The following is a 27,133-nucleotide window of genomic DNA, read 5'->3' on the forward strand; positions in this document are numbered from 1 at the left end:
TTGAGAAATGGAATTTGTGCTCAAGTTATTTTTGCGCAACCATGATTGGAAAAAAGTAGACGAAGTCCTTTTAAGCATGAACAACACTAATGTAAGATACTCTATTCACATATGGATAGTCAAAGACAATGTATTGGATTGCTAGAAGAAATATGAGAAACATTAAATAATGTAAATATAAACAGTAATAGCAAGGATTCCTTAGCTGAGTCACAAAAGAGAAGAACAGGAACAGGCTAGCAGATTTCAAAATATTACTAATTCACAAATCTTCTTACACAATTGGTACTTTTTAGAGTACAGGTAGTCCTCACTTAAACAGTTCATTTAGTGACCGTTCAAAATTACAATGGCACTGAAAAAAGTTATTTATGACTTTATAGATACTAGTACCCAATTTCCATTCAGAGTTGGAAAGAGTTATTTGGCTTTCCCCCAATAAGAAGATTGCATTGGTATTTAAATACCCAATTACTCCATAGATTTCTTTCATCATGAAAACGAAGGATTTTCTGACGAGTCTGAATAACAGACTCCAAATTTTGAGAAGCTGGGCAAAATAACATCAAATTATGGCATAAATGTAAATGTAAAAACTACTGGGACCATCAAGTTGAGAAGTTTTTGAAAATGAGTAGATAAGATCTTACAGGATTTTAAGGTTTAAACAGACAAGCAACTTATTCATAACATGCCTCATATAACAGTTATTGAAAAGAAGAAAATCTGGTTCATTGATGTTGATATACCAGACTATACTAGGATTAAGAAAAAACAAGTGGAAAAAATTATGAATTACCAGGACTTCAATATGGCATCAGAACTGAATATAATGAAAAATAAATCCATTGTTATACCAATCATGACTAAAGGCCTTGGAGTGATAATTAAGGGACTTGCTCGATATCTAGAAATACTGAATTTACCAGACCTCAACACCTTATTTAAAAAAAAAAAAGCCAATGCCTCTGACATAGCCAATGTTTTCTGGAGAGCTACCCAAATCTCCCTATCAGTTTAGAGGGATACATTCCTCTTACTAGGATAAACTCAATTGGAGGCAAGTCATTATGCATTTATTTTAATGGAGGTTATTAGAAATAACATTATTACACAATACATTTGGAGAAAAATAATAATAAAACAGCTTTAAAGGTAATAGAATATAAAAAGAAATAATTTCAACAGTTTTGTGTTTTCAGGTATAGAGAAAGAATATCATTGAGCTGAATACAAGTAGCCCTTGACTTACAACCATTTGTAACTGTTTGAAGTTACAACAGCACTGAAAAAAGTGATGTCACCATTTTTTACATGACCATGACTATGGTCATGGGATCAAAATTGGAATGCTTGGCAATTGGCATGTATTTATGATAGTTGCAGTATCATGGAGTCATGTGATCACCTTTTGAGATCTTCTGACAAGCAAAATCAATGGGAAAGCCAGATAGCAATAGCACTTAGCACATATACCGCTTCATAGTGCTTTTACAGCCCTCTCTAAGCAGTTTACAGAGTCAGCATATTGCCCCCAACAATCTGGGTCCTCATTTTACCCACCTCAGAAGGATGGAAGGCTGAGTCAACCTTGAGCCAGTGAGATTTGAACTGCTGAACTGCAGCTAGCAGTTAGCTGAAGTAGCCTGAAGTACTGCACTCCAACCACTGCGCCACCTTAAGAACTACTTAACAACCATGTTACTATCTTATCAACTACAGTGATTCACTTGCACCAAACTTCCTTTTGTAAGTCAAATCATAGCTCATTCTATAAAAATACAAGGTGATGTTATGTTTGGGGTGACACAAAAATTAAGCATTGGATATATTTCAATTTCTGCAGTATTAAATCATTTGGAGCAAAAGCCACTCTACAGCTGGTTCTAGGATGACCTTACTATGCATTAAGTTAACATGACATCTAACATAATACTGCCATCAACAATCCATGTTTAGGAATGGAAGTGAGAATGGTTTGAAAGCTAAGGAGAGGAATAATGAATAAGTTAACATAAACTATGTCTTGAATTTTGGTCTTTAATTCATTCAACTTAGCATTTTTACTTCCATTTCTGCACTTAATGGTGAAGAAGCACATAATGGTGCTTACTTTCAATGTATGATAATGTTGGATATATACAAAGAATAAAAGATAAAATGTATGTTAGGTTTTTGCTTTTTGTTTTACTCAGACATGTCAACTTATATTTTTCTTCGTATATAAGCAGCACAGAAATCCATGTCAAGGTCACTGCTATATTTTCATGTGCCATTCTTTTCCAAAGAATCATTATAAGCAACCGGTCACTGTACTATCTGAAATAACTACAGTATATTGTATTTACCTGCTGCACATGCTGCTAGAAACTTTTCACTCTTGCAAGGCCTTTTTGCTATAAGATGAGTACAATTTTTATACTGCTAAAGAAAAAAAAAGAATTATTAAAATGTATGTGTGTTATTTAAGGATTAGCAGGCATCTTTACTATGGATCAGCATATTCCATTAACAAGTGGGATGCACACAGTAGTATGTTGGCTGCACAGAATATTCTAGCTTGCATAAAATAGTAGGGACATGTTTGGAGTAAAACTGAGCTTTGATTGTATTTGTGGCAATGTGCCAAAATTACTACTGTATCCTTACTATTAATAAGAAATACTACCAGAGGTACAGGCATGGCTAAAACTGATAATTTAGGTTCCACCTTATCTTATTGAAAAACAATATGTGAAAACTTATAATGATCAAAATCATGATAAGAGTCATTGGCTAATGTCTATGAGTCCACTTGGTACTGTGCTTCCTTTTCTCATGCCTTAATTTCTTTTTCTTATATTCTGTAAATGATACTTATCCTGAAAGAAAATAACATATGTATATATGTATCCATTTATACTAAGACAAGAAACTGAGTTCATTTTCCAATCAGAAACTCTTTCCAATAAAACTGCTGCAGGCCCATAATTACCTTATGTATTTATCAAGTACTATCACTTACCTCACTATTAAAGAAAACACAGTCTAATTTCAGAAGCAACTGGATTAGAATCTTCTTTTCTTCATTCTTAAATCCAGTTAACTGAATCTTTGGTTTCCTTTCCATCTACTTAAAATGATTATATGAAACAAAAAAGTATGACTAAAACTTCAATTATATTGAGATCAACGAGTTTCTGTTCAAATGTTAGTAACATTATATATAGATAAAAAGGGTCAGCACTAAGGACATTGCTTCATATCTTCTAACCAGACAACATATAGTCAGTTTTGACTAGTAGACTGCAGGTATGGAATTGCAGCACATTTTCAATTTATGAGTGGCCAGAAGATTAATGGCCATCAAGTACTCCCCAAATAAGAAAGCCAACAGAAGATGTTCCCATTGGATATGAGTAGGAGGAAAACTTATTTTCATACATACCTCCAGTGTGTGTGAAATTGTGTGTGTGTGTGTAAATAACTACCCAGGGCAGGTCTGCTAAGTAGCATATCTTTGAGGTCTGGCAATTTTGCTCTTGCTAGCTGAAGGCTCCCGATAAGCAATAATCAAGGAATTCAATGCCTGCGGAGTGACATTGTTCCTAGTCAGATCCCCAATAGAAGAACTTGGGGGCAAGCAGACATCTGACTGGGAGCAAATAGTGACTGGAGGATGCAAAAATGACATGGTAGCACCTTAATTCCCCCCCCAACACTTTATCCAGATGAAAAGCTACCCACAGTGATTCTGAATGCTTTCTTCATGGTAGACAGTCAAACAACCATTCTTTGACAAAGCCCTCCGGTTCTGGTGAATGTGGTTGCTTTCACAGGACGATTAAACCAGCCCTCCCATTTAATTTCTCTGATGCCTACTCTCAATTCTTAGTAACCCATCATTACCAGATGACTGCTAATTATAGAGCTGACATAAATGCGAGCTTAACTGCCAGCACTTGTACTTTACTTTGTCAGCCTGATGGGAAGTCCTGTCTACTTTGCTATACAACTCTGTGAAAACTAAAATGCACCAAATAAGCCAGCCAGTTATGCAATAAGTAATTGCTTCATATGATGCCAGTGTTCTTTCTACAGTTACGGGAATTATGTTTATGTTCATAGTTAAAATAAATATTGGGCTGTATTCAGGCATCTCACTCAAATTAAGAGGATGAAAAAGGGTTATGCAAAACTTGACCTGCAATAATTTTGGTGTGATTACCTGAAATAAAACTAAAGCAGGACCTCAACTATTGTGACCAACAGAACAAATCTTTAATCCTATGTAAAAAATACTAAACAACAAACTCAACCTAAGCATGCACTGGACTAGATTCCAAAGCCAGTGACCATAGAAGAGCGATTAGCCAATTTGTTAATGATCTCGCTCTCCTCAAGACATTTCAAATCCAACAGCAATAACTATAGAAAGAAAGAAAAAACAGACTTCACAACATGTCTATGGAGATTCTCAGTCATCCAGGCCAGGGGTCTCAAACCTTGGCAAGTTTAAGCCTGGTGGACTTCAACTCCCAGAATTCCCTAGCCAGCAAAGCAAAGCTGGCTGGGGAATTCTGGGAGTTGAAGTCTGCCAGGCTTAAATTTGCCTAGGTTGGAGACCCCTGATCCAGGCCATGGTTGTCCCAAAGGTGCTTTTTTTTTTCAAGAGGCAATTGGACTTTCTGTTTTTTCTTTGAAGACATTTTGCTTCTCATCCAAGCAGCTTCTTCAGCTTTGACTGGAGTCTTCTATTCCCCACCATCCACTCCAGGGGTCTCCAGCCTTGGTAACTTTACGACTTGTGGACTTCAACTCCCAGAATTCGTCAGCCTGTTGAAGTCCACAAGGCATAAAGTTATAAAGGTTGGAGACCCCTGATCCAGTCAGAGCTGAAGAAGCTTCTTGGATGAGAAGTGAAACGTCTTCAAAGAAAAACTAGAAAGTCCAGTTGCCTCTTGGAAAAAAAAAAACACCTTTGGGGCAGACTTCACAACCATTTCTACCTGGAGATGGAAAGATCAGAACCTATCCGGCGGTGCCTTCAAACTTCTTCACCTTTTAAGTGCCGTTGCGTATCCCGCTACGCCAGAAGCGTAAGGGGAAAAAAAAAACACCGCTTTGGGACAGTGGGAGATACCGGGAGTTCGATATCAAGAGCCGCCGAAGTGAGGCGCATCTGCCTTCTTTAAAACGGCGATTCCTTGTGAGAAGTGAGAAGGTATTTCTCAACCGCGGGTATCGTTCGCCATCCCACCAAAGGTTCAAAAGTGGGAAACATTCTGTCCACCGAGTCCAAAAAGCCCCTGAAGGAAAAGCAGCCAATCGTTTGTTTCTTCCCCCCACCCCGCCGCCCCCAGTTATACTCAGCTCGCCGCTACGAAGTCATTACCTCGAAAAGTTCCTTCCGGGCCCCGCGAGCTTCTTCAGTCTCCACCCTCCTTCCCGCGCGCGGTTCAGGCTTCACTGGCTCCTCCCCCCCCGGATGTTTGAGCCGTTCCGGGCCGTCGCTAGTAACGCTTGTTTGGTCTCCGGGGTTACCAGGCTCGGAACGCAGGGGCGGCTGGCCTACCTGGTGAGTGACGTCGGGATGCATTTCCCTCGCAGTGCGGGGCGGGAGGTGAGGGGAGGCGTAGGTGATACGTCGGAATCTGTGGGCCGTTTACCTCCCTCTCTCCCTCGATCTCCGCTGGGTTTTCGTGAACCTCTTAGTGTTCCGCGCCCCTCCCTGAGATTCAGGTTCTTGACCTGCCGTAAAAAAAAAAAAGCGTGGCGGCATTTTGAAAACTGTCCCACCCATTAATCCTTGCGCAGGGTTTCCGTCTTCCTTCCCTGCAGCTGACGAAGTAGATCCTAATCCATGATATGTTGGGTGTTTAAAGATGTCTCGAAGATTATCGTTGCATCCGGAGTAAAAGCTACCCCTCGTGAGGGCGTATTTACATTGTGGCACAGGCCATGGACTCGCTGTTTCCCATTCTCTGCCTTCCTCCTTCATGCTTGTCAATGCATTGAATGCAACAGTTTATTTTTCAGGAGTGCACAAACTCACCTCTTTGAATAAGCCTCTATTGTAACTTTCTAGAGAAAAATGGGATAGGAGCTGCCTGTTCAATATAAGACGGGCAGCTATATAAATGTTTTGAATAAATAAAATACAGTGTAATCAAAATATACTTGGGTAGTTAGTATTGATTCACTGTTGTGCGAACTCTAGAAATAGAGGTACCATAGTTTAATACAGTGGTCACCAACTGGTGGTCCGTGAGAAAATTTTGGTGTCCCCAGAAAAATTATTTGCATTTTTTATATTGCAGTAAATCAGGGGTCCTGAAACTACAGCCCCTGGGACAGATATGTGCAATGAATGTTTGTGTTGCTGCAAGACAGTCTCCCCCTTCGAGGACTTTTGTGTGGGTCGGAGGGCGGCAGAAATTCTGACTTGGGATCTGCTTCAGACTCCTGGTGTGGGGCTGTTGGAAGAAATATCCATCTGGGTTCAGTTCCAAGTGGGGACAAAGACACTGGAAACATGGAGGCTGCTTGGAAAGATGGTTTAATGGTGGTCAGGATCACATGGCTTGAGTTCCTGAACAGAAAAGGGCTGAGATCCTGTGTGCTCCCTGGCTTTATGCTTTTTCTGAGCTTTGAACTTTCTGGGGCACAGGAAGAGTATCCTGATTGGTTGTCAGACTCCCAGGGGGTGGGGGTCTTAGCTAACAATGTAGGTTGTACCTCAAGCTTGCCTGAGCCTTGCCATGTGGTGAGTTTCTGTTGCTAAATGGGTTCTATTATGATGCAGATGATGATGGCCCATTAACAAAGGTGGGGAGAATGAGTTTCTACCTCTGACCTATTGACAAAGGTGGGGGGTGGCAGGAAGTTGCAGGGAGCTGCTTTGTCTTTAAAACATGTTTCTCCATTTCTCATCCAGGGAAATATATTCTGCCTTTTAAATATTTTCTAAAATATTTCATTCTTCTAGGAGGGGGGTGGGTGCTAAATTCCTACAGGGCTTTGGGCAAAGGCTGGGGTGGGGGGTAAGAGCTGCTGGTGGCGAAGAACCGGAGGACCTTGTTCCAGTGGGACTGCACCATGGCCTGGAACTGGCTGATCATCTCAGCTGGCTGAGCCTCCAGGCACCGGTACCTGGCCTTGCACTCCTGCAGGTCATCCCTCTGTTTGGAAAGCTTATGTTCCTAGTCCTCAGTGAGGTGCTTCTGCTGAGCCTCCTTCTCAGTCAGTTCCAATTGGAACTGAGCCAGCTGTTTTGCCAACTCTTTCTCGTGGTGGCTGCTTAGCTCCAGTAACTGCTTCCCATTGGGGCCCTAAAGAGCCTGGGCGGGCAGGCGAGGAGTAGCAAGTAGAGGCTGGCAAGGCACTCCTCGACGTTAGTGACATCAAGTTGGCTACGCCCACCCAGTCACATGACCACCTTGCCACACCCACCCAGCATTAGGCAGATTATATTAGTGGTGCACGGGATTTAAAATTATTAATTTAGTGGTCCCTGAGGTCCAAAAGGTTTAATAAACTACAGATTACATACATAACTTTTACTGATGTAAAGGTTCTCCTCGCACATATGTGCTAGTCGTTCCGGACTCTAGGGGGCGGTGGTCATCTCCGTTTCAAAGCCGAAGAGCCAGCGCTGTCCAAAGATGTGTTCGTGGTCATATGGCCGGCATGACTAAATGCCAAAGGCGCACGGAGCACTGTTACCTTCCCACCAAAAGTGGTCCCTATTTTTCTACTTGCATTTTTTACGTGCTTTCGAACTGCTAGGTTGGCAGAAGCTGGGACAAGTAACAGGAGCTCAGCCTGTTACATGGCACTAGGGATACAAAGTAAATATGAGATGCTCTTGCTTATAACTATTTTTGCTTCTTTCAACACTCATTCTTCACACTATATGCTGCCTGCTACTTTATTATCAGCATATGCACACCTTTCTTTCCCTATTCATTTTTCTAACTTTTTACTAAGATATTTACTTACTCTTTTTGTTAGTTATGTATAATTATAATAATAATAATAATTTAATTTGTATACCGCCCTTCTCCCGAAGGACTCAGGGTGGTTTACAGCCAAGTAAAAATAACAATCAATAACACAATACAAATAAAACAATAACTAAAAAACTTATTCAAATTTGGCCCCAATTTAAAAAATACATTTAAAAACCATAAAACCCAATTAAAAATTAAAACCCAATAATAACATCTAAAAATTCTATGCCAGTCCTGCGCGGAAAAATAGGTACGTCTTCAGCTCGCGACGAAAGGTCCGAAGGTCAGGGAGTTGTCGGAGTCCAGGGGGAAGTTCATTCCATAGGGTAGGAGCCCCCACAGAGAAGGCCCTTCCCCTGGGGGCCGCCAACCGACATTGCTTGGCTGACGGCACCCTAAGGAGTCCCTCCCTGTGAGAGCGCACGGGTCGGTGTGAGGCAAACGGTGGCAGTAGGCGGTCCCGTAAATAACCCGGTCCTAAGCCATGGAGCGCTTTAAAGGTGGTAACCAACACCTTGAAGTGCACCCGGAAGACCATAGGCAGCCAGTGCAGCTTGCGCAGGATTGGTGTTATATGGGAGCCACGAGCAGCTCCCTCTATCACCCACGCAGCTGCATTCTGGACCAACTGGAGCCTCCGGGTGCTCTTCAAGGGGAGCCCCATGTAGAGAGCATTGCAGTAGTCCAGGCGAGAGGTAACAAGAGCATGACCTGCAATAATTACTTACACTATTCTTTTGTTAGTTATGTACTTACTTACACTATTTTGTTATATGTATAATTTGCAATCATTCTATTTTCTTTGTCAGACAAAATTATTTAATGTCCTTAATTCTTTAATTTTAGGATTTAGACTCTTCATTGCATCATACAATCTAACATTCACTGAGTTTATTCGGGTTTTCATTCATCAGTTATACTGAAAGCTATATGTTGATTCATATCCACAACTAACATCTCTAATGTCAGCACAGCATTCCCTATATATTTATAATTATGTACTGTAAAACCACCAAGAAAGCATCATAAATTCATGTATTACCCCATACTCGATGTACAAACATCCATTAAACTTTGTTTATTCACTTGCATGCTTTTGTTTCCACCAGATGCATTTATTTATTTATTACAATCATGCCTTTATTATTTTTACAATAATTCAAAGCTGTGAATATATGCAACATGTTTTCCTCCTATTTCCCCACAACTCCATGAGGTGGGTTGGGCTGAGAGTGACTATCCCATGGCCAACATGGGACTAGAATTCACTATCTCCAGTTTCCAGCCTGATGCCTTAACTATTAAGAAGCTAATGTTATATGAAACTGGCTGTTATACATTTCAGTAATCAATGATGAATTTCAATTTGCACAAAATTTCATAATTTCAAAATTTCATAATTTCATAATTGGATTTACCGTATTTTTCGGAGTATAAGTCGCACCTTAGTTTTTGGGGAGGAAAATAAAAAAAAAGCTGATTGGCAGGTGGATTGGTCTCCCGGAATACCCCCAATCAGTTGTTCCCAGAGGTAAATTTTAGCAACAGGTTCCTTGGTTGTGAGCTCTGTGCCTTGCTTTTTTTTTTTGCTTTTTTTTCCTGCCTCTGAAACTCTGTTTCAGAAAAAACTTTTTTCTGCCTCTGAAAGCCTCCAAAACAGAACTTCAGAAAAAAAGCCTCTGAAGCTCTGTTCTGAAGCTCCATTTGGGGCTTTTTTCCTAAACTCCATTTCTGATGTTTTTTTCAGCCTCTGAAACCTCCGTTTGAGAAGCTGGGCAGAACTACATTCGGAGTATAAGACGCACCCAGATTTTCACCCTCTTTTTGGGGAGGGAAAGATGTGTCTTATACTCCAAAAAATACGGTACTTCTTTGTTTTACCTGAATCAACAAAGATAAACTTTCTCACGTTGACAGATATCTCAATGAGATATTGAAGAACATTGTAGAATATTTAAAAAAAGATATGTTACAAAAGAAAAACCATATATGGCTAAGAAACCAGGTTGACTTCTCTTTCCCCTATCCCTTCCCCTTTCCGCTATTTCTCCAATCCCAGATGTATCTGATGTTCCATCACTTCTTCAATGTTACAATTCTAACATACCTTCATATCTGACTTCTTTATCACTGTTGCTTATCTTCATCTGTGCAGAAAATATAAGCTTCACTTGCTGGCTTCTATGTGGATTGAACTGCCAGTGCCTATTTTTTCTTTTTAGGAATTGTCCTGTGGAAAGTATTTTATTTTCAAAAAATGCTGTAGCTCAGCATTGAAATGAGGGGCCTTTGGTGCTTTCTGATCTTCATTGTTTACTTGCAGACACTTCATTACCCAGATTACTGTATTTTTCGAACTATAAGACGCACTGGTGTATAAGACACACCAAGATTTCGAAGAGGTAAGTAAGAAAAAAAAAGTTTTTGCCATCCCTGGCCCTCAGGAGCACTCTGCAGGACTCCCAAACCCTCTGTGCGCCTGTTTTTCGCAAAAATGGAACAAGTGGGACTTTGGGATGGCGCCAAAAATGGCGGTATTCGGTGTATAAGACGCACTGACATTTCCACCCTCTTTTGGGGTGGGAAAGGTGTGTCTTATACTCTGAAAAATACGGTAGGTAACATTGTAAGAAATCATCATGATGATGTTATCTAGTTTGGGTAATGAAACATTTGCGAGAAAACAACCAAACTCCGAGAGCACCAAGGACCTCACAGTATTTTATTTTAATAATAATCATTATAGGGAATTCTTTATTCCAAATTAATTTATTTCCCTCAATGTACTGGCTACCGTTTAACCTTAACACAAATCTAGATTTACTGAGTCTGGAAACTATAGAAAATTCATTGTGACAATAAATTTCTAAACTGCACCTCTGCTAAGCTATCATCTGACAGTAGAAAAACCAAATACCTGGAAAGAGTAGTTAACCAGACAAATAACTTCTTCAGTCACATTTCCCCACACCTACAAATAGGCTGCCTGGACACCATCTGTATACAATGAAAGGCAAGCCAGTAAACACCAGGAAGGACAATTATGTTTGACCTGGTGACAGAGTCACATGCTAGAACCAAAACGTAGGCAACCCACACATCCCCAAGCTCACACCAATGACCAGTCCCCCTATAAAAAGTTTCAGAACCCCATTTTTCTCTAACCCCTAAGAACAAACCCCTTGTTGGAAAATAAACTGATCAATCTTCAGCAGAGTGCCTCGTGTCTTATTTGCCTATGTTCTTGGAGAAAGGGACCCAGAAAAATTCTTTTAACACTAACTTCTAGCAAAAACCTACCTGATAATGAAGGATTCAGCAAAAGGGGGAACACTAGGCAACTACAAACCAATTACCTGCTTACCATCAATTTTCAAATTGTAAACTTGTGTAGTAGCCAATGCAGTACAACAGCATCTAGTTGAAAACAAGCTCCTTCCAACTGAACAGAAATTTTGGTTGCACAAGACCAAACCTTAAGAATGCATACAAAATGCAGTAGTTATGTGGATTCCTAGAATGGTGCATGTTACGCTTTTGCTCTACAAGCTTCTCAAGATTCCAAGGTGCTGGTTTTGATCTCTTAAAGATTTCATAGGTTATTTGAAGGACATCTCTCCAAGGGGTGAAATCTACTTACCTTCCTTACCAGTTCGGAAGTGCATGCGTCATCACCAGGAAGTAATGATACCCTATCCCAATCCATCGCTACCGGATTGCCGAACCATCGGCCATGATCGCTACCGGATCGTGCAATCCGGTCCGAACCAGGAGCATTTCACTCCTGATCTCTCCCCAGTTACATCAGTGCACTCCATTAGATCTGCCAGACAATGCATGCTAGGATACCATCAGATAAGGTCTATATTTGGTGGGTCCCAGAAGATATAGTACCTTCTTTACTGTGAGGCTTGTCTTCTGGAATGTTCTTCCCTGCCAGATTATATTATCTATGTCCTTTTGATATTTCTGAAAACCCACAAGATCTTGTTAGATTAGGCTTAGATGGCTCCATTACTGAGCTGCCTATTTTTATTCCCTCTTCACCTAAAATCTGTATCTTTATTATTAATGTAATTTTTATATTTTTTTTATACCTATGGTTTTTAATATGTGGTTTTACCCACTGCTTGTTCATCATGCTGAATCACCTTGGGCAAATGGCCAACTATGTAAACTTCATTACTAAAAAAATGATAAAAATGTGCATTTTATGTATATGTTCTTTATGGTTAAATATTAAGTTCCAAAGGAAAAAATTTATTAAATATCTATATGGGAATTGCTAATAGCTAACATTTGGTGCCATTTGTTATTTAGGTCCCCATGTACTGTATGTGACAGCTTAACATCTTAGGCTTATGTCTCATAAACGGCAACATCTATATAATTGATGCTAAAGTTGGCAAGATCATGTTTTTCTTCCTCATAAGTATCTGTCTCTTCTTAAGGCAGTTAAACTGAATAATATATGTGAATCATAGGTAATAATCACAAGAATGTTGTTTTCTACCAAGTATTGTACCTTTTCTTTGATATATTTGAAAAAAATTGCTACATTTGGTGGAATCCCTGAGAATAACAGTTCTATGTAATTATGGTTTATTATCAGAAAAACATATTTCTGCTCCAAAGCCCACCTCTGAATGGGCTTAATATTGTGAATGGGAATCTTCAGAGATGCAGAACTCTGTTTGGTGAATTCCCATGTAACTGCTAAAAATACTCTAGAGTTACAGGTTAGCAGCCTGTTTTTCCTAGGTATTAACAGAATAGATGCTGCCAACCCCTCCTCCCCAAAAGAAACAACCACCACTGAGGGAAAGAAAAGAGTATTTTCATTTTTTTATTTGCTAGCAATTTTACAATCAAGTTTTTATACCTATGTCAGCAATCATAAGGAGTTGGACATTTTATTTTCTATTTTTATTTAGAAATGGAGTGGAGAGGTGATTTTTCTCTTGATTCTTTGAACTTGGATTGTTTGCTAAACACATTTCCTGGAAATCTGGAAGTTCAACAGGTACTTGGTGACATTGATGAGAAAATAAAGGAAAATACTTCACGGTAAGCTGTTTTATTTTTTCAATATTGTATATAATCCAGCGACAAGAGTTTTCTGAATGTTTTTTAATTACTGTATGCTGTTTATTCATTTATGAACTTTACATAACAGTTGTTTGAAACATGGAAGAACACAAATGATATCTCTCTTTTCAAATTGTTAGAACAACCAAATTTTTGCAAGGCTTATATGGCTGCTTCAGAAGCTTTTCCTGGTTATCTTTGCAGAACTGTGCAAGCATAGCCTTTTTGATTCAAGTCAAGAGTAGTTTTGGAAACATGACAAATTAGCATAAATGTCACAGCCCAATAAGGTAGTATTATACAAACATTATAATTAACTTTATTTATTTGAAATATGGATACTGCATTTTCTGACCTTCTGGAATGAGATCAGCCCTGGGTATGGTAGTAGTATGGTGACGCTATTCTAATCCATACAACCTTGCTATGCAAATACTTCCATATGATATTCCTAAACAAATATTACCTACATTGGTTAATGGCCAAACTGAATTCCGGGAGTTGAAATCCAGACATATTGAAAGTGCCCAAATTGGAATATAGCTAGTTGTTTCAAAAATTATAAAGCAATGACATTAGTCTTCTTTTATGACAAATTAAGTAACAAAATTATAGGGTGACATAAAATGTTGACATTCAGCAGAAAATAGGTAATTTACTAAAAATAATGAAAATACTTTTTTTTTCTTTTTTTGGTTTAGTGTGGATCAATGCCTTAAGGAACTACAACTGGAATTAAATGAAACTTGTTCTAATGAGTTGTTGCAGGACACAACGAGTTTTCTTCATTGGCTAGATAACCATGATTTCAGTTCAACCAAATTCTCTTCAACCCATCAAGGAGAATTAATCAAGTTTCTCCAAACACTGGTGAAAATGCTACTTTTTATGTTTGTGACAGAAAAGTTTTATAGCACACTTGTCTTTTTTGGGAATTTAGTTGCTATTTGCTAGTGTAAAACGCAGTGAAACTTTAAAAAATTGCAGAATTTTGTATGTTTCACAAAACACTGTGGAATTTTGGACAATAATATCTAGTTTACAAGGTTTCCAATCTTAATGGGCAAATTTTAGAGTCATGTAGATTTTTCATTTCGCTACTTAGGTCTTGAGAGTAGATCAATACTGTTTGATACAGTTGCATCCAGGCTGCACATATTTTAACTTGTTCTTAGATAAGATTAAATTTGTAATTAGTTAAAAACATAATGCTAATGATACTTAAACCTGTATGGATAAATGGCCTGTTTCACTGGTTTCATATAGAGGTAAATAGGAATGAGGAACAGAGGTGAGCCTGGGGCACCCTGTAAATCAGGCAACTTATGGCTAGATTCCACCATCCCCCACCCCCACCCGACTAGTATTAACTTTGGAGGAAGGATGAGAACCAATGAAGCATAATGCTCCTCATTCCCTAACTTCTAAACCAGTTCAGAAGTATGCTGTAATTGGCATGGAAAGCCATTATGAAATCATTAAGGGCCAGAGCTCATCATGAAGGGCTAAAACCATCATGAAATCTATCCCATCAGAGCTCATCCACAATGGCAGTTTACAATAATCCAGTAAAACATATTGTTCATTAAAATGTTCACAGTAAACATTATTAAAGTAAAAATGTATGCAATGTAGAATAATAATGAAAAAATAACTAATCAAAATACAAGAAAAGTGCAGCATATCACTTAAATTGAAGTTAAAAAACAGTGAAAGTCACCCAATGCTCCATGGACAACGTTGATCTTAATCAGTTTTTAGAATTTGATTTATTTATTATATTTTTATGTACCCATGTTACTTTATAAGTAACTCAAGGCAATAAATATTCCTTTCTCTTCCTATTTTTCCCACAACAACAGTTCTGGGAGGTGAGTTGAGTTGAGAGTGAATGACTGGCCTGAAGTTATCTACCTTCTATTCATGCCTAAAGTGGGATTAGAACTCACAGTCTCCTGGTTTCTATGCACGAGTCTTAGTTCCTAGGAGAGGACATTCCATAAAGCAGAGCACTGGTTAAAAAACATTGCCTCCTGGCTGCTATTCCCTTATCTCATGAAGGCGCAATGCAACTCAAAGAAAAGAACATACCAGAAGGGCTGATTTAGAAAGATGAGAGGAGTTTGTTTTTCTTAAAAATATGCACTGAAGAGAACCTGGAAATTTTTAATATGGAATGTATAAAATATATATACTTATGCTTGTTTGTACTGGCAAAATAAAAATGAAATGTATATATATTTGAAAAAAAATCTAGATTTTAAGAAATAATAATGAAGCTTTATTTTGTAGATAAATATTATTTACTTTAAATAGTTATCCATGTATTACATATATCATCTGTCATTTATCCTTTCATAGCAAAAGTTATTGAAGAATAAAGAAAATCAAGAAGAAACAATTCTTCAATTTCTCCTTGAACTCTCCAATCAGTGTGGTGTCTTATTTCCCTGTACCCCAAGTGGAGCATCTTTTGAATTCGTATCCAGTAGTTCCATTCATGGTATTGAAGATGATACAGCAGTGGATGTTCACTGCATTTGGGATGATATAAGATTACATCTTCGACGCTACTTAGTACATCAATTGCAAAGTAATCAAGAAACAAAAACTGGTACTTTACAACATCAACTGCAATTTAAAACTCGGTGTCTGCAGCATCTCTTATTTCTTTATCCTGAATCTGAAGTTCTAGTCAAGTATCAAAAAATGCAGAATAAATTGGTTAGTGATCTTTTGCAGAAATGTGCTCAGGGTAAGAGTGATGAAATGAATTTTGAAAAGATTGTTCATAATTACAAAAGTTCCATTCCTGCCTTCTGTGCAATGATAAAAGAAGATTTATGTATTCTAAGTGGAATTACTGATCCTTCTTCTGTACTGAAATTTATTAATGAAACTTACTTGGATACCTTCACTGAAGAAATCACTTTTGTTCTTCACATGCTTTGTGAGCTTCAACTTAAAGAAAAGGCACTACATGCTATAAAGACAAGCAAGAACTCAAAGAAAAACAGAGGCATGGTTCAAGTTGGGGGTTAGTGACATTTTCTTTATGGTCATTAATTGTTTTCTCTTTATAGTTTAATTTCTGATACACATTTTAACTGTGATTCAGCAAAAGATTTAAGTGCAGGAATGTAATGTCAGGTTATATATAGTATATTGCCATATATACCTAAAGAAATGCAGTCCTAAATTTAGAATTAGAGTTCTTCCCAACCCTGGCAAGATTCAGCAAGATAATCTTGCTTGCCTCCATTAACAAAGAAGAAACAACCTTCCAATTTTAAAGAAAAATTTAGTGGGGAGGGTGTGGAGTTATCTTTTCTTTTAAGTACAATGCATTTATTACCTGCAAAAATGTCAAAGGTATAGGTTGACAGAAATCTAATTTCTGTATTCTCTAACTGCTTTTATACATATCAAAAGACTGGGCTTATTTCGTTTTTTACCCACTAATTACATCCAAATTGAAGTAGCATATTTATTAAAATTATAATATGGATTATATTGAACTACAACATTCACTGAATTGTTTGAGCATACATAATTTGAAAAGAGCCATATGCATTTGAAATAAAAATAGAAATCTATTTCTGAAACCTGGACACATTGTTCAATATTGTTAAAGTAATTAGCATTTCTTATTAATTGCCAAAGTAATATAAACCTTTATCAAATTATCTTATTAATTCTATAATATGAGAATATGTTTGGACAGAACATGAGCTGCATAAATGTCCTGTCTCAGATTCTTATTTTTACTGCTGTCCTGCTGTTTCAAATTCCAATCTCTGTCACTACAATTGTATAATGGAAATGGCATGTGTAGAGATGCTGCTTGAGTATCTTCTTATCCCAGCACAATTGGGATCTGGCAGCTCACCAGATTACTGGTTAGTTTGTTGACAGTCCGAGTGGGGTAGATAATACAACATATTGTTTTTTTCATTTCAATCATGCATTCTCCCACATCCTGCTGACTGGCAGGGGAGACAGATTGGAGCACAAGGAAGGAAGCTTCATATTTTCTTCTTTCTGTATGCTGAGCTGTATGCCCAGATAAAGAAAGGAAAAAGAACACATCAGCTATTTTTAGGTGGAAGGATATTACTTTAAATGAATATTCAGTTGGTGCTGTTATCATATAAATGAAAAAGTTTTCCATGTGTGCTCTTGGGGAACATCATCTGTAATAATTCTAATGCGTGAAATAAACAAATCAGCAGATGATACTTCTAAATCTTTATAAGGAAAATTGGGTTCTGTTTTCTAAAAAAATGAAAGTTACAAATCAAATCAAAATAACCTTTTCAAATATATTTTACATAAGTAAACATTATTGAGTTGCAATAATTTTTGACTTATTTGTGAATTTATATAACTGAAAAAAATAAGAGAGAAATATAATCCTCTTTGTATTATAATTGTATGGCAGGAAATTTTATGTTCACTTTAATATGATTTATTCGGGGTAGGGTGAGATCTTAAGTGACTAGATGTTTGCATATATGTGTATCCTTGAGTTGTTTCTTTGAATCAATGGGGTTATACTTACAGATATAAGGTATATTGTTATAAATGGTACCTACCTATGAGCATGGATTTATAACAATTAATGAATAATCTATAATGGCTTGATCTGAACATAATCTATATTTAGGGACACAGCCAAAACATACATCCTAATATAATAAACTACTGGCAATATGGTCTCATTCTGCAGAAACAATACTAGAGCCATCAGAGGAATATCAATTATTTTCCCCTTCTCTATTTCAATAAAGAATCAATAAAAACCATTAAGCATATAGGATAATGATCATGGTTAAACTTAATAATTAGGAGGAATATAGCAGAAAATGAAAATAGGATATAAAAATCATAACTTAAAGTTATCCAAACTTAGCAATAATTTGAATCACCTTAAGCACCTTTTAGCATATTCAGCCTATTATGCTTAATAGCATTAGAATAATGAATGAATTGCATCTTGGGAGTGGTTTAGAGTAAACTAATGAATAAAGAGGAAAGAAAGAAAGCATAAAAAGTAGGAATTGAAACAGGAGCCCTGTGATGATAGATAATCACCCGAAAGGTTGGAAATTCTATGGTTGATTGCACTCTCTGTCAGTCATATATTTAGACTGGATTTTGGCATTTTTAACCACCTATTAAATCCTTCCCAAAGACTTGAGATAAGCAGATGCTGTTTGATGGTGTTAAAAGTGTCATCACAGGATGTAAACTGTTCCAAGTAAAGCAGTTGACTAATGATGATTTCGTTAATGCTGATGATGTTCAAATGATGCTCGATGTTTGGGGATTGCACCCAAGGGTTCTATTGGTACCACCTTTGCTTTCTTTTGCCATAGTTATACTACTTTTACTTGCAAGTCTTCGTATTTTGTGATTTTCTTCAGTGCCTTTTTTCCTATTTAGCTGTCTCCATATAATGCAATATCCACCATACAGGCCTCTTTGTCTTTCTTATTGGCAATTGTTAAATATGAAGTGTCATATGTCAGGTGTTTGTCTGTTTGAAGTCCCAGCGCACTTTAGCTTTTTATTTTCTATTACTTTGTCTATTTTGTAGTCCCATCAGTTCTTGTTTGCAGACAAATGGTATTTCTTGCAGATATTTTTATGCATTGTTAATAACTTTGTCATACCATAGTTTGGGGTCATTCTGTGTGATCTTCTTGCAGCAGCTAACCTGGTGGTCCACTGTGTCTTCAACTTCTTTGCATAGATGGCGCTTGCTGTCTGTTGCTGTTTTCTCAATTCAGTTTTGTGTACTTGTTCTTAAAGCTTAGTCTTTCTTAAGCACTAGTCTTAGAACTAGTCCTTCTATTGCCTTCTTCTCTCTTTCTTTAAGTTTCTTGCTTTTAACCACTGTCAGATATCCTTATTATTTGCTTTCCCTGCTATTTTTTTAAATGTGCTAGCCATGCAATGCTTTCTCTTCCCATATCACTTTTTTGTTCTTCATCTGGTTTTTCTCATAGACCAGTTTGGTCACTCAGTAAGTATTCCTGCTGTACTAGCCTTCAGTATATATTCTTCACTATCCTTCAGATATTCTTCCATTCCCCTTTTTTCTTCTTTAATTTCTGATTTACTTATAACATTCCATGCCCACTATTTTCCTTGCTAAATGTCAACATCGCTGCAAGGATGAAGGGCATGATTTAATGTCATTATTTTTCTGGTCTTCCTATCCAGAGCCTTCAGTTCTGCTTGAGTCCAGTTCACTGTTCCAGCTGTGTATCTAATGACTGGAATTGCCCAGATATTGATTGCTTGGTGGTGTTTCTTCCACTGAATTTAGATTTTAAGATATTCTTCAATCTCTTCATGTATTAGCTTCTAACCTTTTTCTTGACTACAGTTCACTTGTTGTGGTCAGTTTGAAGGATGCTCAAATATTCGTAGTGATTATCTTCATACAGAATTTTGATGGTATTTCCCTAAGACATCTTGATTCTTTTAGTTATCACTGGTTTTCCTATTTGATCATGAATGTGACACATTTCTATTGCAATATCTTGACTAGATATACAGACAGTGTGGAGCAGCGATTCTATTTCAGATGGTGTTTTTCCATACAGCTTCAAATCATCCATGTAACGGAGGTGGGCTAGCCTGGCAGATGTTTTTCAGTTTTGATAGGTCTGACCTGAATTATTCAGTTTATTAGTATTGTTGACAGAGGAGTCAGTGCCATCACAAACAGTAGAGGTGATAGTGAGCCTCCTTGAAAATTTCCTCCTTAATATTAACCTCTTCCAAACTATGACCATTGACCAATAACTGTGCCTTCCATTTTGATATCTCTTAATCTTTGTGCTAAGTGTTTCTGTGGAACAAGCTTCAATGTAGGCAATCTTATTCTGTTTTTGTGCTGTTCTAGATGCTTAATGATTCTTTGTTTCAATTTTTCTTTTTTAGTTAGAGTGTCTTGTTCTTTCTAAGGCAGAGGAGAGGGTGCCTAATTTTGCAATGAAAACTATCCTGGCATCCTTTATTGCCAACTCCCCCCGTTTTGCCTCTACAATCTGAATTACTTCTGGCTTTCTTTTCTTTTCCCTGAATAGACCTTTGCAATTCTTCCAGTTCTGCTGATTCTTCTTGGGATAGATATGTAACAACAGATCATTATTTCTTTTTTATATATCTCTGTTTATTTGCAATGGGTAAACCGGCTTCTGGCCCTGATTGCTCAGCCAACAATTTTGAGTCCTGTAGACCATTCTTGATTTGATGTCCAGGAACCTAACACAGTCTTTGGCCTTCTATGGACAATCGCCAAGCTGGAATGTGTTTCTGTAGTTAATGTCTCAGCATATTTTTTATGGGAGAGACAATCTTTGGCTGATTCCTCTGATGAGATCTATCCAGTATGATGGAACCTATGGCATAGCTCTCATTTTCCTCAGAGCACATAAGCTTGACAACCATGTAAAGGAAGTACCTCACTGAAGATGGCAATTATTATTATTCAGGATAAACTTTTTTCCTCATCTCAACATAACTGAAACTGGTTCTCCTACTTTTAACTGTTAACATAAAAGTATTGAAAGAGAGCTAATTTATTGCTAGAGAAAATATTTGCCAAAATGTTTTGACTTGGAATCAATACTCATGGAAAATGTATTGAACATTTTGGCTTCTGTTCTTGCATTTTATAGGATGTGATCTACGTATATGGGTAGTCCTTGACTTACAACAGTTTATTTAGTGACGGGTCAAAGTAACAACAGCACTGGAAAAAGTGACTTATGACTGTTGCAGCATCACCATGGTCACGTGATTTACATTCGGATGCTTGACAAGTGACTCACATATATGACAGTTGCAATGTCCTAGGGTCGTGTGATCCCCTTTTGTGACCTTCTGACCGGCAAAGAATAGAATAGAATAGAATAGAATTTTTTATTGGCCAAGTGTGATTGGACACACAAGGAATTTGTCTTGGTGCATATGCTCTCAGTGTGCATAAAAGAAAAGATACGTTCATCAAGGTACAACATTTACAACACAATTGATGGTCAATATATCAATATAAATCATAAGGATTGCCAGCAACAAAGTTACAGTCATACAGTCATAAGTGGAAGGAGATTGGTGATGGGGAATGGCCAAGCCAGATTCTCTTAACAACTGTGTTGCTAATTTAACACCAGCGGTGATTCACTTAACAACTGGGACAAGAAAGGTCGTAAAATGGGGCAAAACTCACTTAACACATTTCTCATTTAGCAACATAAATTCTAGGCTCAAATGTGATCGTAAGCCAAGGACTACTTATAGTTGATCAATCACTGTTGTTGCACTGAGTTTGCCAAGTCCCCTTCATGCATTTTTTAAGGAGAAGTTTGCCATGACCAATATTTGGTTGGAATTTTCCTTGTGGTTTAATTGTTGTTTTGTTTTTGCTTTTTGTCGTGTGTTTTAATACTACTATCTGAAAACACACAATTATTCAGGAAAATAATAAATGGCTTATAAAGATAGATGGACCTTAAACATGATCTGCTGTTTGATTTTTTTTCAGTGACCTTCAATACCTTTGACTGTAGATTGCTGATAACTCTTCCAAAACACCTGAATCAAGAGAGGCTGTACAAGTCCTGACCCAATGTCTAAATGCAGTGATGGAATGAATAAAGATCAGTAAACTGAAAATGAATCCCAACAGGCAAAGAGCAGGGCAGGTGGTTATCTGGGTTATGGGAGACAGGAGCGAGTAGGTTGCATATTCTAAATGCTATTGCATTCTTCCAGAAAGAATATTTACATATTTTGAGAGAGCTTCCCCAACTGTAACTGCCCCTGGCAATTTTAAGTGATTACAATGTCCAGGAGTGCATATTATCACTGTGCCCTTTCCTGGGCACGACAGCTACAGTTATCCATGCAGTGCTAGGTTACACTAGCTAGTGTAATGTCTTCAATGGGAACTACCTGTACTTTTCCACTTGGTGCAGAAGGTGCAAATGAGGCAGAATGTAGTATCTAGATTGCCAACAGGACACTTAACTATTCTGAAGCCACACTTCCTTTGAAATAATTACAGTGGCCAACTACCAGTGTCAAGCCAGATTCAGTTCCGCTTGTGAGAACTAAACACTTGAACAGGCTATATAACTGACTTTCTTCTCCATTGCGGTCTGGTTAATTACTGAGATCATTAGGGGAATGTACTAAGAGTTGCACAATGCCATCTGGTGGTTATTTATAAGTTGGTCTTTTCCATTGTAGTACCTTGATTCTGGAAGGCTTTTTCATCTGAAATTGCTGAGGTGCCTATTATACCTTTAGGTGCCTGTTGAAAATGCAGACCTTTCATGTACCGATGGTAGGGGAGTGGGTCTGTTGTTACTTTTTTGTCAACATTTGAATCATTATAGTTTATATTGCTATATTATTGCATGTTGTATTTTCTAAACTGAGTACGGATGTATTTGCATAGGAAGCAGTATAAAATGGGTGCAATAAAGAATGAAACAAAAGCTTCAAGGTCTTAAAAAATTAAAAATTAGAAATATTTTTCTTGATGACGCGATTAAACTTTGGGAAAAAGTTAAGGGATTAAACTTTGTAAAAAAGTAATGCCCAATCTTTCATTATTTCAATGGAAAGTTTCTGTTTCTTTATTAGAAGGGAAGGAGTTTCTCACCTTAGAAACTGACATATGCTTTGAAAATGAGAAGTGGAGAGACTTTTACAAACAGAATTGTTTGAGCTGAAGAAAATGTTTCATTATGCTCATACGATGTTGAAATGCTTGCTTCTTTTCAGCATAGAAGATAAAATGTTTTCAAAGTATTTGTGCTAAAAAATTTTTGAAAGTGATACTATGAATATCCTACTATTCAAATCGCTTATTAATGCCATTATTTGAAAAGGGAATCTTTTCATATTCAGATTTAGGACATCGGTAATCTTGGACAGGGTTACTTCATTTTTTAAAAGTTATACATAATTTATAATATATCTTATGTTTAAAAGAATTGTATTATAATTTTATTTTTTCCTACATATATTGTGCAATAATACTTTGTTAAATGTCAAATTTAATTTGCTAGGAAGATTTTCCAAACAAAACAGAATTTGGTCATTTTATCTAAATATTTCCAGTTACAAAAACTGTTTTTCATCTCAAAGCCTCTTTTGCACACCTGGGTGTTCTTCCTATGGTTAGAAAAAAAGGGTAACTCACCATGCCCCCTAATTATTGCATTTTCCTCCCAAGCATAAAAGATAAAAATGATTTAATTTTTAGTCTGATTTCTCTTGAGCGGTCTGAACTCAATATGAGATCTATGTATTAAAGTACCTTCTTTAATAGAAAAGAGTGTGACAAAGAAGTGAAGAGAGAATTATTAAGTTACGTTTTCTTAAAAACATACTGTAGTGTGTAAAGGAAACCATACATGCCTATGAGACTTAAAAGAAGAAGGACTTCTAAAAGTTCTCTTGAAGAGATTCCTAAGGCACTTACACTATTGTTTGAGCAAAAAAATGTTACATGCCTCTTTATTAGACTCTTTTCAACACATATCAACTGTCTCCTGTGCAGAACTTAATTAAGTGCTCCTTGCTGAGATACTATTAAGCTGTGTGGCATTGTGCATGCTTTCAGTAATATAAAGTTTGGTTAGCTTTAGATTTTTTTTCTTTTTTGTGAAATAACCTCATTAAAAATGGTGCACATTAAATTGGCATCTATGAGAGAGACATGTTTAAAATTTGAATATTACTTTCTGATAGTTCAGATTAAATTTTAAAACAATGGGTTTGAGGGTTCAATTCTCAGTTTCAGTTTACTATTGTCATACTGACCCAGATGTTAATTGTCTGTCTTTTACTGCAGAATAATTTATTCCTTTTTTTTTTTTGGTTAACAAAGGATCCGATCCATTTCATCTTCCCAAATCCCAATTCCCCTCCATTGTATATTCTGCTAGGTATGTTAATATGTACCTGGGCCTTTATACAAATCATGGGCTTTATGAGCTTTTCAGAAATCTGAATTGAGGGGAGGCAGACAGGCATGGATTTGTGTTTTTATTTTGAATATGTCTTATTTTGAAATATTACTAAAATGCAGAGAGTCTCTTTTTATATTGCAGTATGTTCACCAGATGTCAGTCATTGGGATAAAAACTCTATAGATTTGGAAACCTAGTATAATCAGGGTTTAGAATATTTTCATAATATTGCTCAGTCTCATAATTGAAAATAACTGTGGTTCTTTTAAACATGTTCCTGACAATGTTTCCTGAGTTTAAACAAATTATTGTATTTTGGTTTGTGTTTCTTATATTTTGTACCTTCCAGCCAATTTTAAAAAAAGTTTGCAAATTAAAAAAACAGTTTGAATATTCAGATGCACTTTTATTTATACTTTCTAACAGATCCATTTCTATAATATTTTTTTCAGTTTTCTTAATGTTTTTGTGAGCCTACTCACTATTTCTGAAAATGTACCCCAATGTATACATTTGAATAGACTTGAATAATATAAACATTTTAGTATAGTATATAGTTTACTGTAGACATGTTTGAAAACAAACTTTAAGAAGCAAAATACAATGGCCAATATATATCCATTTCTTTAATTTAGAATGTAACTTTTCTTTTATATGTGTAGATTTTATCCGTAAAGAATTTAGATTATGATTCATATATCTTGACCTATAAGTAACTGGTAAATATTAAAGATAAATTTTGGTATTGAAGTTCTGTCACAAAAGAAGCTAGGATGTGGTATAGCTTTAGGATTTATAGTTAATTAATTTTTATAGTCAGATATATTGTTGGAAATAATGGAGGACGTTGTTGGTGGAAAAAATTAAATACTTTCCTTTCATATTTATTAACATGTTCCATTCAATGATTTAACTGAAGTATTTAAAAATGTCCCAATAACATTATTTTGTAAAATTGTTTTGTTAATCTACTATTAAGGAATAGCATGCTTTTATAATACATTGTGAGTTTAACACTTATCTCTATGTTATTTTCTAAAATGGCTCTGGAAATAATTTTCACATTTTATTTCTCTTTGCCACAGAAGAGTCAGACAAGACAAACATAAAATGTATGATTGTGTTTCCTATAATTCAATTGTTTTGTACTAAAAACCTGATATTGGTGGCAGTATATCTAATATTGATATTAATAACACCAGCATCAACTTTCAAATCAATCTTTGCATTTAGAAAATTGAGTTTTATGAATCCCAGTTATAGATACTTCCCCATAATATCACAATACTTTATGCCAAATGTTTTGTTTTAAATTATAATATGGTTTTTTTATTACATTGAAGTATTCTAAATGACTGGATAGTTTACATTTCTTCCCATAAAGAAAGGCATGTCCAGTGAGATTGTATTTTCTTTAAATATAAAGCCCATATTACATAAGAACCTGCTTTTTGAAGTCCATGTGCTTCAAAACTGATTTACCATGTGGCATGGCAGCTGCTATTCAAGAAACACATGCTCAAAGCTCTCTAGTGTATGTGGAACTAATTGTACTGCTTTTTGGATCCCAGCCCATACTTTCACTCTGTTGAATTGACTTTATGGAACATGGTTTCCTAAAAATCCTTTTCAATGTGATTATATAATCTCATTGTGGGGATTTTCCATATAACAACATTCTGAATTTTCTGATTTTTTTTTTGCAGAGGTTGAAAATATTTTTCATGCGATATAGAAATATCATAGACATAAATACCTACTTACTGGTGCGAGGATAATACAGTTTTTCATTTTGAGAAGAACTAAATCTAAATAGCTCAGAATGGATTGTTTGCTCATTTTAGTCGTTATTTTTTGTCCTCTAAAGCACATTTTTAATATTAATAGGTTTCAGTGGTTCAAAAAAGAACTGAAAAGCAGCAGTATTTTAAAGTTTAAATACTATGATAATTATTTACATCAATGTTGTTTCTTTTAGCATTTTAACATTTTTTATGATTCCATCTCTTTCAATCATCAAAGAACACTTATGATTAGTATATCTGATAAACTTGTCAATGCCTGTTTAAAGCAGAATCTCCTAGTCTGCTTTATTCATCCCCCTCTCTCTTACATCATTTCAAGTATAATCTTGATAAGACAGAGATATGTCCTGGGCAGCTGTGTATAGCAAGCTCAGACGACAACTAATTTGTGAAGGAAAAAATTAAATCAGGAGGTAAATTATTTCATGATTGCTCATTCCCAACAGACCTGGGCATCATTCTGAAGAAAATATCAAATAATTGGTTTCAGACCGTGTCACACACATGCAATTCCCTTCGCTAATGGCTGTGTGAGGTAGCACTAGGCCTCAGGGGTCATGAAAGAACTGAAAATAGCTTACTGCCAGGCACAGCAATAGAGAGACAGTGCGAGTAAGAAATGAAGTGGCAATAAGTGCAATCCATAGGGGAAATGTGCTTCACTTGGAGTTTAATATATTGGTTTGGAATCTGGCAGTAAGCCATGCAACAATTGTTTACCTATTCGTCAGCATCTGCATCTGTTCTGTTTGGTAAATAGCACTTAAATCACTGCCCACAAATACCAAGATCAATACCTATTACTGGGTCTTCTTTCTTTTTCATATTTTATAACAGATGCAATCTGTGAACAATATTTGCATTAGATTAACAAAGTCAGAGAGTGAAAACACTTTGTAGTTTTATGAATAGACTGTACAGTTCAATCATTTTGTGATTCGAAACCCTGTTGCCTTTTAAAATCCAGCATCTTATAAAGATGCTAGTTTTTAAATTCTAATGATTAAAATTGATGTGAATTTTTAAACCACTACATCAAGTTATATATAGAAGACCGTTATCATTGTTCCTAGCAGTTTAGCTTGAAACAGTACCATAGCAACTATTCCAAAATATTAAATTACATAAATTATTAGGCAGCCATACATAGGTTGTTAAATCTAGTTTAAGTTGTTTGTATATATAACAAAATAATTTTAATTCTCTACCTACTCATTAACAGTATTTTTAGCTTAAAATGAATGATAGG

At 36.4% G+C, this 27,133-nt stretch overlaps 2 protein-coding genes across 15 annotated transcripts in view; one reads left to right on the top strand and one right to left on the bottom strand.

The window, feature by feature from the left end:
- SLF1 (SMC5-SMC6 complex localization factor 1) overlaps positions 1-5,688 on the bottom strand; it is a 38,717-nt gene extending 33,029 nt beyond the window's left edge. For 2 of the 9 annotated variants that reach the window (XM_058168208.1, XM_058168199.1), the window contains exons 1-3: positions 5,375-5,459; positions 3,005-3,112; positions 2,349-2,424 (exon numbers count right to left, since the gene is read on the bottom strand). In XM_058168208.1, coding sequence (XP_058024191.1) covers positions 2,349-2,424; positions 3,005-3,109 — 181 coding nt within the window. In that variant the 5' untranslated portion in view covers positions 3,110-3,112; positions 5,375-5,459. Of the gene's footprint in view, positions 1-2,348; positions 2,425-3,004; positions 3,113-3,427; positions 4,484-5,040; positions 5,321-5,374; positions 5,460-5,554 lie in introns of those variants that run through there. The other 7 variants (XM_058168207.1, XM_058168202.1, XM_058168206.1 and 4 more) reach the window with 7 other exon arrangements.
- KIAA0825 (KIAA0825 ortholog) overlaps positions 5,459-27,133 on the top strand; it is a 182,353-nt gene continuing 160,678 nt past the window's right edge. For 5 of the 6 annotated variants that reach the window (XM_058168192.1, XM_058168196.1, XM_058168195.1 and 2 more), the window contains exons 1-4: positions 5,459-5,557; positions 12,926-13,058; positions 13,781-13,949; positions 15,441-16,116. In XM_058168192.1, the coding sequence (XP_058024175.1) occupies positions 12,928-13,058; positions 13,781-13,949; positions 15,441-16,116 (976 nt within the window). In that variant the 5' untranslated portion in view covers positions 5,459-5,557; positions 12,926-12,927. Of the gene's footprint in view, positions 5,558-12,925; positions 13,059-13,780; positions 13,950-15,440; positions 16,117-21,639; positions 24,407-27,133 lie in introns of those variants that run through there. The other variant, XM_058168198.1, reaches the window with a different exon arrangement.

This window comes from Ahaetulla prasina, chromosome 2 (assembly GCF_028640845.1).
Source record: "Ahaetulla prasina isolate Xishuangbanna chromosome 2, ASM2864084v1, whole genome shotgun sequence".
In the NCBI taxonomy this organism is placed as follows: Eukaryota; Metazoa; Chordata; class Lepidosauria; order Squamata; family Colubridae; genus Ahaetulla; species Ahaetulla prasina.